This window comes from Pseudonaja textilis, chromosome 2, assembly GCF_049901715.1.
Source record: "Pseudonaja textilis isolate UNSWEBS1 chromosome 2, rPseTex1.2, whole genome shotgun sequence".
NCBI classification, from domain to species: Eukaryota; Metazoa; Chordata; class Lepidosauria; order Squamata; family Elapidae; genus Pseudonaja; species Pseudonaja textilis.
This window is the reverse complement of record NC_141991.1, coordinates 53,397,733-53,410,666: the sequence shown is the minus strand read 5'-3', so window position 1 is coordinate 53,410,666 and position 12,934 is coordinate 53,397,733. Positions and strand designations below refer to the sequence as shown.

The 12,934-nt window shown below is 37.9% G+C and overlaps 2 protein-coding genes across 7 annotated transcripts in view; both read right to left on the bottom strand.

Moving 5' to 3' along the window:
• Positions 1-205: 205 nt before the first annotated feature.
• LOC148126853 (tripartite motif-containing protein 54-like) lies at positions 206-8,811 on the bottom strand. Its single transcript, XM_087923904.1, has 4 exons — positions 7,386-8,811; positions 5,862-6,020; positions 3,998-4,168; positions 206-1,587 (listed from the first exon to the last, which is right to left on the bottom strand). The coding sequence occupies exons 1-4, from the start codon at positions 7,557-7,559 to the stop codon at positions 961-963; spliced, it is 1,131 nt and encodes a 376-aa protein (XP_087780030.1). The 5' UTR covers positions 7,560-8,811; the 3' UTR covers positions 206-960.
• Positions 8,812-10,149: 1,338 nt separating this feature from the next.
• PTPDC1 (protein tyrosine phosphatase domain containing 1) overlaps positions 10,150-12,934 on the bottom strand; it is a 41,286-nt gene continuing 38,501 nt past the window's right edge. For 4 of the 6 annotated variants that reach the window (XM_087923900.1, XM_026721398.2, XM_087923901.1 and 1 more), the window contains one exon: positions 10,797-12,585. In XM_087923900.1, the coding sequence (XP_087780026.1) occupies positions 12,469-12,585 (117 nt within the window). In that variant the 3' untranslated portion in view covers positions 10,797-12,468. Of the gene's footprint in view, positions 12,586-12,934 lie in introns of all 6 variants that reach the window. The other 2 variants (XM_087923898.1, XM_087923902.1) reach the window with 2 other exon arrangements.

Genomic DNA, 12,934 nt, shown 5'->3' with positions numbered 1-12,934 from the left:
GTGGTAATGTGGCAAAGTCATTACAGGAGAGTGGTGTTCATATCAACCCGCACATCTTCCAAATAATTAACCTCCCTTTTATCAGCCTCTTAATCTGCTTCACTGAAGCATGTTTTAATTTAAACAATACAGATCCTCCTTTTTCCCAAATTGTTAAGAATTAGAATGCTAATGTTGACGAGAGATAAGCAAAGTTTTGAACATATTGAGGGAAAACTGGTTTATTTGGAATTATTGGAATTATTAACTGACGATCCACAATTACTGCTAAAGGTGGTAAATGGCATAGAGAAGTTTTAATTGTACTGTGATGACAATGAAATATTGGATATAAAGTGCACAGTGATCAAAACAGACTCTTTCATTTTCTACTTAGCATTGAAGATATTCAGAGTTAGACTAAATAGAGTCTTAGACTCCTTTCAACATGAGTCATGGCGAATAGGTGGTAATACAAATCAAATAAATAAATAAAAATAAACATTGTGGTGGAGTTGCAAAGTAATTCTTACTTTGTTTAAACTGATCTATGAGGAAGCTGAAGTAGTAAGTTTGTCACCCATATTATATAAAGCATTGTAATCAAGAGCTGCAGACAACTAGGATTTGGGGAAATTCAGTCACATATTTAATACAGAACTCAAATAACAAAACTTGCAAAAAACCAGTAGTTCCATAACCCTTCTTTGAATAACCGAGAATCCTCTTTATTTTTTGCTAACATCAGATTTTGCATTTCTTTTTTTTCCTCAGCCTTTCAAATGACAAAGTGATAATATCGCCTGGTGTGTGGTATATCAAATAGCATACTGTATTGTTGCCTTTATAAATATTTTACTTCAGGATTAATACTGAACAGCCAGTAATTGACATTTTGCTGTTAGTTTTAAATTCATTTGTATGTGGAATATAACTAGCATTCTTTTCTAAAGCTCATTACATCATAACTTTCCTTGATACTCATTCTGCCTCTAGTGAGAGGTCAATTTTACGTGGTGCATAATTTCCTTCACTGTGGGAGATGTGTTGATTAGGCTCTTGCTTCATTTCACTTGATTTCTGGAAAAAATCAAGTACCTCTTGGCAGAAATATTCATCAGGAAATCCACCAGAGAAAGAAAATGCAGGACATTCCAGCTTAAATGCTTCAGGGAGCTCACTGGAACTTGCAAGAGTTTCATCGGAATTGGAGGAGATATAATTATTAATGCTGATGCCTTTGATCAAATCTTGGAAATATTGCCCAATAGAAATATGACAGCCATTTGTATCTTGTTGTATAAGCTTTCCTTCTGTAAGTTTCTCTAACTTGCTTCTAAATATTTTATCTTCTTGAAGAAAACGCACTGAAGTGGTATGCTGTTCCAAAAAGGTTTTCATTTGATGATAAAGGTGTGTGGGGACTTGAAGGTCATTTGCTAAGAGTTGCAGCTTTTCTAGTTTAGTCGAATAATCCTTGCATAACTCTCCTTTCAGCTCAGCCATTCTGCATCTAATACCTTTGATTAGGCTATTCCCTACCGCTTCAATCATAACCTTGATTCCAGTATTGGTATACACAAGTTCATTGATCTTTATTTCAATTTCCTGTCAAAGTATAACACATAAGAGCTTAGAAACAGTCAAAAAAAAATATTTAGAGCAATTTAAATATTTGAAAGGAAGTTCTGGATATTTGTTCAACTTGGGAAATCAAAACAATGATAAATACCTTTGATGACAAAATTACAAAGATATTGCAGCTCTGATACTGTACATAGTTTGTCAACATGTTTTCTGTACAAAATCACATCATGAAATGCAGCATGTCAGAGGACTTCCTACTGTCAACTAGGGCTTCATATATTTTGATTACGTGGAAGTCACCTCAAATGTGACATACCGGTAATTGAATGACAATGTGACTGCCATTGTAATATACAAAGTTGGCTAATACTTTGCAAAATTTTATGATACTGTTATTATATCCTATTTCAAAGATCATAATAGTAAGAAAAAGCTAAATTTAAGAAATATTCTTTACCATATGAGCAAAGATAAAAATGTATAAAGTTGAACTGTGACTCCACTGGCAGTAGAAGAGGCAGAGATACACTCATAATTTTTCCGCAATAATTTTTCCACAAACTACAGGTAGTCCCTAACTTAATTCATTTAGTGGCTGTTCACAGTTATAATGGCACTGAAAAAGTGACATGTTCATTTTTCACGCTTATGACCATTATAGCCTCCTCATGGTCATGTGATCAAAATTCAAAGGCTTAGCACTACAACTATATTTTTGATGTTTGCAGTGTCCTGGGGTCATGTGATCCTCTTATAATCTTCTGACAAAAGCAAAATCAACGGGGAAAGCCAAATTCACTTAACCATGTTACTAAATTAACAACTATCGTGATTCAACTGTGGCAAGAAAAGTCATAAAATGGAGTAAAATTTACTTTCAAATGTCTCACTTAGCAACAAATTTTGGGTTCAATTGTGATTGTAAGTTGAGGACTATCTGTATACATAAAGAGACTTGGCTCATCTGGGCTTTGCTCCAAAAAAAAAAAGTCTCACCCCAGAAAACTTTACACTCCTCTACACTTAAAATATTGTCCCTTTCTTTTATAGTGGACACTTGAACTGTGTTCTAATTACTTTAATATTGGTTGTCCGTTGGTTGATAGATTGATCTTTTAATTTAATTTACATGGCTACTAACTAAGTGTGGAATTCTTGGAGGCTATCTTCTGTTTAAAAACAACAAAAATCACCAGAACAAAATTAAAAGCACATTATGTCCAAGGCTATTTATGCTTCTACACTAATAAATTCCCTGAAAATGAGCTCACCTAAGGTCCTGGCTCATTGCCCAAGAGGGGAAAGAAGAATCAAGTATTCAACACCTACAAAATAGCACTGTTGCAGAATCATTGGAATGGAAAAGATCTTAAGAGGCTTCTCGTCCAATCTCTCATCAGAGTGGAATCCTCAACCAATCCAAGACAAATTGTCGCTGTTGTGGCTTTTGCTTTTGTTTTTGCTTTAGTAGCTTTTTTCTAATCTCTCTGAATGCTCATCAGTTCTAATTTCACATGGGATATTTTGAAGTCTATGGCAATGTGTGCAACTAATTTTGTCAAAGATTGTTTCAATGTCCACAGTGATGTTGAAATCAGTTTAATATGTACAGCCAAACATATTTAAGGACTAATATAATGGAATCATACTGATGACGGCTTCAATCTCTACTTTCTTTTCATTCCTTCTCTCTTAATTGCTGAAATTTTAAATCCAACAGCACTGATTCTGGCACATTATGACCTACTGACCATAAGGAATCAGCAGGTTTAGATGGAGAATTAAGGATTTACACTGTGCCACTTCTTTGCCTATTACTGTGACTTGTCTTTTGATTGCTACTCTCAAGATACTTCCCTCAGCCTTTTTCCCCAAGTGAAAACACAAACACACACACACACACACACACACACACAAAACCCCCATAGTATTTGATTCTCCTCCTGGTAGTATGTAATTAGCTAGGTGCTAAGTTTTATCTAACCATATAATTTACTTCCTGTAAATGCATTTTATTCTGGTTACTATATGTAGTCCTTAACTTAATGATAGTTCAGAGTTATAATGGTGCTGTACAAAGTGACTTATAACCTATCCTTAAGTTACACTGTTGCAGCACCCCTGTGGTCAAGTAATCATGATTTGGGCATTTGGCAATCAGATCAGATCAGGATGGTTACAGTGTTCTGCAGTTATGTGATCAAGATTTGGAACCTTCAAAACTGGATTTGGAACAAGATTTGGAACCTTCACTTTTTGAAGCAAAGTGTGTGTGGGAAGCCACATTTGCTTAATAATCATGTGATTCACTTAGCAACCAAGGTAGACATGGTCATAAAATCAAGTCTGGTCATGTGATCTGATTTTTGAAAGCACTGAAATAAAAATTGTCACGTTATAAAATGAAGGAATCAAGTTTCTTGGACTGTACCTTCCTTGCCTCTTCAGCATATTCAGACTGTTGGAATACCCAATCTAAACCTTTGATGAAACTCTTTTTCCTCTCTGCATACACTTCAGCAATTTTTGCTACAGTATGGGATTCATGGTTGCCAAAGAGCTTGCAAATGGCACATATTGGTTTATCATCAGTTAGACATACCTGGATGAAAAGACATTAAATTATTACTTGGTGGCATAACCTTAGACTGCAATATAATATTTGTTGTTGTTGTTGTTTTTTCATCCAGGTTAAATTAGGGCTATCATCCCTAACTTCAAATAACTACTTGATGATTTCAGGTTTTCAAAATCTCTCTGTTTACAGGGTGCCCCAAGGATGAATGAAACGCTTATTTTAGTTATGGTACTACCGTTATAAGAAATCTGGAGTTCTAAAGTAGGGTAGAGCCAATCTGAAACAAAAATTCCCAACCAGACCTCAGCCACTCTATCCAATACCTAATTCAGCAAAATCTGCACGGCCACAAGTTTCTCATGCATCCTTGCTATAAAGTGAAAGTACTGCTTGTCACAGGAAACATAACAAGCAATTAAAAAAAATTCCAGTGGATTTTATTCCTCTAATCATTGCTGACTACAGGGGGTGGTGGTCATCTCCTTTTCAAGGACATTGAGCCAGCACTGTCCAAAGACATTTCTATGGCCATGTGGCTAGCATAACATTATGGAGCACTGTTTCCTTCCCATCAAAGTGGTACCTATTTATCTACTCACATTTGCAGGATTTGGAGCAAGGACGGGAGCTTACCCCATCGTGGGGCATTGAACCTGGGCTGCCCACTTTTGGGGGGGAGGGAGGAAGGAAGGAAAGTTTCTAAGGAACTTCAGTGGAGGAACCAACAGGGTGTTGGAAGTTACTCCTGCTCTCTCTGATTTTTGCCTGCCTATAGTCATTCTATTTCTCTTGTTTAATAAGGAAACAACTCTGAAAAGATGACCCAGCGGATCACAGCTTATCTAATATTCTATTAAGATTGGTTAAGATGAAACGTTTCCTTAGAAATCAGTAATTACATTAGCTGCCCAAATGGCAGTAATTCTATGAAGTGTTTCATGGAGTGTGTTGAACATACCCTTTATTCATCCCTTTGAATTTAATCAGCTTAGCTCATTTATAGATGTGTGTGTGTGTGTGTATGAAGGCTCAGCAGTTAAAAAGCTGAGTTTGTCAGCTGAAAAGCTGATAGCCGATGTTTGAGACTTGAGCTCTGCACAATGGGGTGAGCTCCGCTTCTTTTCCCAGCTCCTGCCCAGCTAGCAGTTCAAAAGCGAGTAGAAAAATAGGTAATACTTTGTTAGGAAGGTAACAGCATTCAGTGTTTCACTGCATACTCTGCGCTGAGGTGTGATGTCATACTGTATGCATGATTACAGAAATATCTTAGGACAACACTGGCTTCCTTAGCTAAGAAACGAGAGGAGTACCATCCCCTACACAACTGGGAAAACCTTTACGTTTAAATAATTTGTGTGATTATTATATTTATTTGCTACCCATCTCTCATTTGATAGCTTATTGTACCCTGTGACTATTATTAAGTGTTGTACCTGATGATTCTTGACTCTTTACAAATGTATCTTTTCTTTTATGTACACTGAAATCATTTGCACCAAGACAAATTCCTTGTGTGTCCAGTCACACTTGGCCAATAAAGAATTCTATTCTATTTCAAGATGATTCTGAATTGTATAAAATTCCATTACATTGAGTTATACTTGAAGAAATTGCGAGAGCAGGGGTGAATTGTAGACTTTAAAGTGAACATTCTTTCAAAAAACACAACATATATACATATATAAATTATGTTACTGATGGAAATATGGTTTTATACCAAATTCATGCTTTCTCCATGCTCTTCACATATTTGAGACAAACGGTCTTGTTCTCTGGCATGAAGATTTTCAAGCTCATACTTAAATTTTTCAAGAACATTCTCCACTAGGATATTCCTTGGCAATCCAATGAGTCCTCCTCCTCTCAAGTACACAGTCTGAAACAAAGCCATTGTATGAACAGACTTTTCTTTTAGTACTTGCTTTATGCTCAAATTCTTTTAGGAAACAAATCTTTCAACCTAGCTTGTCTTCTGTGGAATGCATGCTTGTGGTCATGCGTGCTAAACTACAGATAATCTTTGTCTTACAACTGTTCATTCAAAATTTACAATTGCGCTGAACAAAGGGACTTATGGCCTTTACCTAAAGTTGCAATTGCTGTAGTTCCCCCACAATCATGAACAAAATTCAGGTGCTTGGTTTTATACCCACCCTTACATCTAGCCACAGATATGCTGCAATGCACCCTCCATCTATTTCTCCCCAACCCCATCCTGCCCCCTGGGGTCCCTGTAGACATTGGACCTACTTCCGCATCCTATTTGGGTTTGCTTCCTGCCTTCCTTCTCTTCCCACTGTACTGTATAGGAAGGCCCTAGGGCAGATTAGTTGGTTCTCCTTCCCAAAGGTGATCTCGTAGATCAACTTCAGGAAGAGAACAGACTAATCTGCCCTGAAATTTCCATATAGGAAGGCCATGTGATGCTGTCCTAAAAGTGGGCACCATTTTTGGGAGCGGCTGCAATTTTTCGATCACAAAAACTGCCCCATTTCCAAAATGGTGCCCGATTCCAGGATGGCACCATGCGGCCTCTGAGTAGGAAGACCATGTGGCAGATCAGCTGTTTTTTTTCCTCAAAGGTGATTTACAGAAAAGGTAAGTTTGCCAAGCAAAGGTTGGGGTGAGGGGTAAGGGGGTACAACTTAGAGTGATAGGAAGCAACTCCAAGGTCTATGGTGACTTAGCAGAGTGGGAAGCATCCTCAATTAACACTTATAAATATAATGGGCATGCTCTATTATGGTCATAAGTTGAGAGCTACCTGTATTGATTGTATGAATAAGTATGGCTCATAAAAAGGCATTTTATGATATTTCTCTAAAGATGAACTCTCTGACTTATAATTATAGTGAATTCTTACATCATTTTCATTCCATAGGGCATAATTTTGTTCTATCCAGATTTTGCATAATTGGCTTTTGTTCTATCCAGGTCTTGTATAATTGCCATTATCACAATGGAAAGCGCTTCCCTCCACATTTCACCATATCAAAGGATAGCTTCACAATGATGGAATTTCTTCACTTGCACTAGTTATTGGATGTTAACTGTTTTTTTTTTCAATAATTTTGATTTTCCCATGATGTGACCTCAGGTTTCATTTTCCACAGATAATTGGCTTGGAAATTGGTTGTTCTCTTGGATAAAGCATAATTCTTGGAATTGACTTCATTGAGTAATATCAGAACAAGCTTGTTTGGAAAAGTAAAAATATATAGTAGTATGAGATCCTACTTACTTTTCTGCACATAGGACAAGAGAAATGCCCATTGACATGGCTACAATTTTGGAGGATGAGAATCTTTTCCAGGCATTTTTTGCAGAAATTATGTGCACAAGAGAGGACCAACACTGGGGGAGTGAACAATTCTAAGCACACTGGACATGACAGCACCTGCACCAAAGCCTCCATAATATTCCTGCACTCAAACAGATAAAGACCAACTGTAATGTTCTTTTCTAGCTACATTTACAGTTACATTCTAGAATGTCACTCTATGACTCATTTCTCACAGTAACTCCATAGCAACATAAGCCAACACTAACACCTCAGTTTTTACAGAAGCAAGAACTAATGAATTCTGAATTTAAAATATCCATTTTTATATCATGGAAATGTAAATTAAATTTGTATATTGAATAAATTATATAATAACAGTTACATAACTAAAGATTTTACAATGACTTGGAGCTAGATTTTTCATCAGTGAACCGAGCCAATGAAATCAATGGGGCTTATATTACTGTAATCATCGTTAATTTAACAGCCATTGTTCCATTGTAAGGATTGCTAATTCAGGAGGATATAAGCCATTGTCCTGCCTTACAGGAGAATTTGTAATTTCCTGTTAGAAAGAACAAATAGTAAGTAGTTCAACTAAGCAGTGGATTGATGAATTACTGCAGTTAATGGCATCCACAATTCACTATCTCTCTGAGAAGGGTCCAGGTGCAAGTCTAAATTAAGAGTTATAACAATAAGTATGGGTTGTCAAAATATATATGTATGTCAAAAACAATGCTGCATATCACTGGCATCTGTGCAAATATAGTAGAAAATACTTTGGCCACTTCCCAAGTATATATCTTTTTCATTTCAGAGAATGAAATAGCATCGGAGATAGTATCTAGTGGTAGTTTTGTAATAGAAAAAAGAATTCACTAGCACACTATTTTTATGCTTTTACACATCTAATTTTCACTATTTTCTAAGTGGCATTTCTGAGATTTTCTTGAAAAAGTGCTTTATAACACAAAAATAGCACTTACTTGCAATATCTTCAAGCAACTTTTTCCCCAAGACTATGGAAAGCTTATGTCTTTTAATAAAAATTGCTAGTTAAAAAAAAATCTGACAGCCTCCTGATCTTTTGTTCCCATAGACTAGTGTGGCTCTCCTAAGTTACCAGGACTAGGTGACAGTTGTCCCCAGGAAAGTTTAAGGCAGGGGTCTCCAATCTTTTGGACCTCAGGGACCACCAAATTCATAATTTTAAATCCCATGGACCATTAATATGAATCCAGCATGCCACTCGCTGAAGCGCCTGGACTGACCAGATGGGGTCCTTCAGGCACTTAGCTTGGCTGCCTGTTTCTGCAACCTTAAAAACTCAGAGTCATTTGGACCCGTTTCCCACAGAAAACAAAACACCAAGATCTCTCATCTCCCTTTCACCTCTCTTTCCCTCCCTCCCTCCTTCTCCCTTTCTCTCTCCCCCCCCCATCCCTGGGGTTTGGGGAGGGGGGAAAGGAACCTCTGAACTAGTGCTGGGTGGTGGGAATCTGATGTCCAGAGGCTGATGAGCCACGTGCTGAAGACCAGATGGCTGGCAGGGAGGTGGGGCAACAGGGTTCATACCAGCAGAGAATGGACTGATGTGCATGGGAGATCGCATTGGAGCCCTTCCCAGATGTTCCCTGGACTGCGAGGGGGTGGGGGGGGGGGAAAGGAACTTCTGAACTGGTGTTGCCTCCTGTCTCTACACATTGAGGAGGCCGAACAGCTGCCAGCAATGCCCTCAGGTGAAGATGTTGCAAGGGGGAGGCTCGACCCCTTCCCTCAGGAGCCGCAAAGTGCTCACCACTCCTCTGGCACCCGCCAAGCCTCCTCATTCCCACTGGGCATGTGAGCGCTTCTGGCAAGGAAGAGAAGCACGGTGGGAAGAGACTTGGTGGGTGCCAGAGGAGTGGCGAGAGCTTTGCGGCTCCTGAGGGGAGCCTCCTCGCCCTCATAACATCTTCACCTGAGGGCATCGCTGGAAGCCGCTTTCTGCGGCTCAGGAGGTCTGAGCTCTTCCCACTGCTGCTCGGCCTCCTCAATGTGCGGAGGCAGGAGGCAGCAGCCATGACACGGGTTTGCTAGGGAGACTGCAGAATTGCCCCACCTCCCTGCCAGCCATCTGGTCTTCATCACGTGGCTCGTCGGCCTCCAGACATTAGATTCCCACCACCCAGCACCAGTTCAGAAGTTCCTTTCCCCCCAGCCCAACCCCTTGCAGGCCAGGGGACACCCAGGATGGGCTTCGATGCCACAATCTCGCGCATGCTACTCTCCTCCCCACGTGCATCAGTCCATCCGCTGCCAGTATCACCCATTGCAGACACGGGTGCGCTGCGGACCACCAAAATTTTCTCAGGGACTACCAGTGGTCCATGGACCACTGGTCGGCGACCTCTGGTTTAAGGTATTGCAGAGAGGTGGGGAAAGCTGGATGCTTTCCTAATTCAAGAGCAAAACGTCCATTGAAGCCCAATTCAATGCAGGATGCTCCCTCCAGATTTTGTTGAACTATAATTGCCAACAATTCTAGAAAGCACGATCAGTGTTGAGGTAAGTTAGCTTATATTCAGCATCTGAAGGCAAGTGCCTTTTCCCTTTCAAAATCTGCATATCACATGTATTCTTTAAAGTGGTTTTGTTTATCTCACATTTAAAAGTGATGTCTAACATGCTTCCCGATATGACAATTACACATCAAAGGAACTGTGTTACTTGCTTTAGAAAAACTATTTCCTTTAATTACAGATGTATAGATTTCACTGAGTGGTTACAGGCAGTAAGTACTTGAAGTATTATATACTTTCTGGCTAACCTTCTGAAAAGGGATATTGTACTTGAAAAAAGTGCAAAAAAAGAGCTATCAAATTGATGAGACAATAGATGTAGCTGTTATGCAAGAAAGGACTGCAGTGTCTGAGGCTCTTTTAGTTTGGAACAAAAGAGAAAGAAATATTTAAAATTCATTCACATAAATAAGGATTTTTTTTCTCTTACTTAAAATTTAAGTAACCATTAAACTAAATATGAGATTAAGGATTGTGTACTTTATATAACAGATCATTAAAACTGAATTTGCTGCATGGAAATGTGGAGATGGGTGAAAATTTGAATGGTTTTCGAAGGGGACTACACAAATGGATGGAGTGTTGGGCTATTAATGGCTACTAGGTTTGATGGCTATTTACACAATCAGAAATGACGTGCCTTACAATTACTAGATTAACCATGGTGAAGGACTCTTGCCTTCTTCTCCTGTTTTGGAGTATCTTGGGGACATCTAGTTTTGCTTCGAATAGCACAGAATGCCTGAGTAGATGGATAATCGGCCTGATTCATCTCTTATTTATGTTATACAACTCTTACTAATACTATTACAACAGAGTGATTATGGCAACTATGGTTCTGATAGGGCCTGTAATATTTCTGATTGTCAAAAAATGCTTTTATCTCATTTTCACTGTTAAAATCCAGTTAAATATTTTTTTAAAAAATAGTCAATGAACTAAGATTCTACACCTAGAGACACGCAGTTATACATCAGCACTATTAAGGAAGGGTTGGAAGAGACCAATTTTTATGAGAACAAAAGCAAGATTTGCGGGAAAGGCAAAGAAAAATGAAAGCTTATCTTCTCTATTTTCTAGTTCCTGCAGAGTTTCTATACTCTAGTTGGCAAAAATAATTCCATGTCCCTTTCAGATTTCTTAAACTCAACAATGGTATTAACAATTGACACTAATGACAGAAGCCAAGATGTTTGTGAAGTCTACATAGAAAGCTTCCCATCATATCTTTTTATCAAGGATCTTGTTATCAATCCTGCTTTTGACAGGATATTTTATATTAGTGATGTACAAAATACTGGGCAAGTATTTTTAGAAAGCAAATGATCTTCTATTTTTGATAAATCGTCAAAATAAAATCCCTTTAGGTCTCTTTTGTACTGATCCTGTAAATAGACACATAAGAATGTATTTAAACTCATTTAAATAGTTCTCTGGGTTAAGATAAAACTAGAATGAAAAGCTAAATTAAGAATGTCAATAACCATGAGGACAACTCAAATGAGGACTACTAACCTAGTGAGGTAAGAAACCCTGATTTATCGCAGCCAGGAACATTTTTCACTGTAAATATTTCCTTTATTCATTTTTGTAAATGAGCTACTATCACACAAATCTCACTTTTAACATTTACAGTATTTTATTTTAAAAAATAGAAAGTTTCAACTTTCTCAAAACCATTTATGAGCTGGCAGTTGTCTACCTTCAAATTTTAGGTCATCTTTATATTTTTTGCTACAAATTTATTTTGGTATTAAAATCAATTCTTTATGGCTACCAAGGAAAAGTCATTTAGTTGTACAATAGTCATCTGTATCAGTCAATGTTTACTAATCACAAAATAAAACATAATACCACTGATGTAAACAACATTTAGGCTTAAGAGTTTTAATACACAAATATTTAACTGAATAAACCAGCACATTATGGCAGTGAATTATGGCAACAATTCAACATGAAAAAATAGCAGGTTGAATGTATTTTCATTCAGCCAATGGGAACAGAGATTAACAAAGTGCTGCTGAGATCATCCCTGCTGCGGAAAAATGGTAAAGGAAAAGCAATCTTGGCTGATTCTCCATCCAACAACAGCTACCAACATCACTGGTTACGGGCCTCTCCATTCTTCTGTCCCTAACCCTCCTGAACAGATTCTTGGTGACATACGGGAGAGGAGGAATCAGCAAGGATCGCTTCATCCAATTTGGAACAAAGGGATTTTTTTCCTTGATCCAACCAATAACTTATCACTGAAAAACTAAATAGCATTTTAATGTAATATTCAAAACCAAAATGCCACATTACAATCACAAAAAATGGCAAGTTATCAAATAACGAAGTATATACATATACAGGAAAATAACCTTCCGATATTTAATAAACAACATTAACAGAAATTTAATTAATGCATAACAAAGGATACGAAAGAAAGGTAAGTTTTCAACACTACAAAAAATTGTAGCATAGAAATGTAAACTTCATAAAAGCTTTCCTGTTTCTTCACTGGTATATTGTCTTTGGTGTTCCAGTATCTGTTGGAAAACATTCTTTAAAATGCTGTAAACATCTGATCCACCTTTGGAATCATAGTTCATCTGCTGAAAACAAACTTAAAGTTATCTTACAAAACATAAGAAACATCAGGGGTTTTTGCAGAGGTTTGTCCTCCAAGCTTGCTGGATGCTTGGCTCCTGGAAGTTTCATTACCAAACTCTTCACGTGTTTTGGGGTGTAGTGTCTTGTTTGCTTATATAGGTCTTGTGTTTATACACTGTCTTGTGATTCAATCAGGCTGGTGACACAGTCTTCTTGTCCTGAATCCAGGACAAGACACTTCATCCAAAACCCCATGGAAGATGTTACTTAGTTTGGTAACGAAACATCCAGGAGCCGAGCAGCAGGCTCAGAGGAAAAACCTCTGCCTAAATCTACAATCTGAGCTAT

Coding starts and splice junctions, on each gene's coding strand:
- LOC148126853 (XM_087923904.1), bottom strand. CDS start 7,559: ATGGAGGCTTTGGTGCAGGTGCTGTCATGTCCAGTGTGCTTAGAATTG. Junction 6,021..7,385: donor CTTGTCCTATGTGCAGAAAA/GTAAGTAGGATC, acceptor GCTTTGTTTCAG/ACTGTGTACTTGAGAGGAGG. Junction 4,169..5,861: donor ATGGAGAAAGCATGAATTTG/GTATAAAACCAT, acceptor CTTTTCATCCAG/GTATGTCTAACTGATGATAA.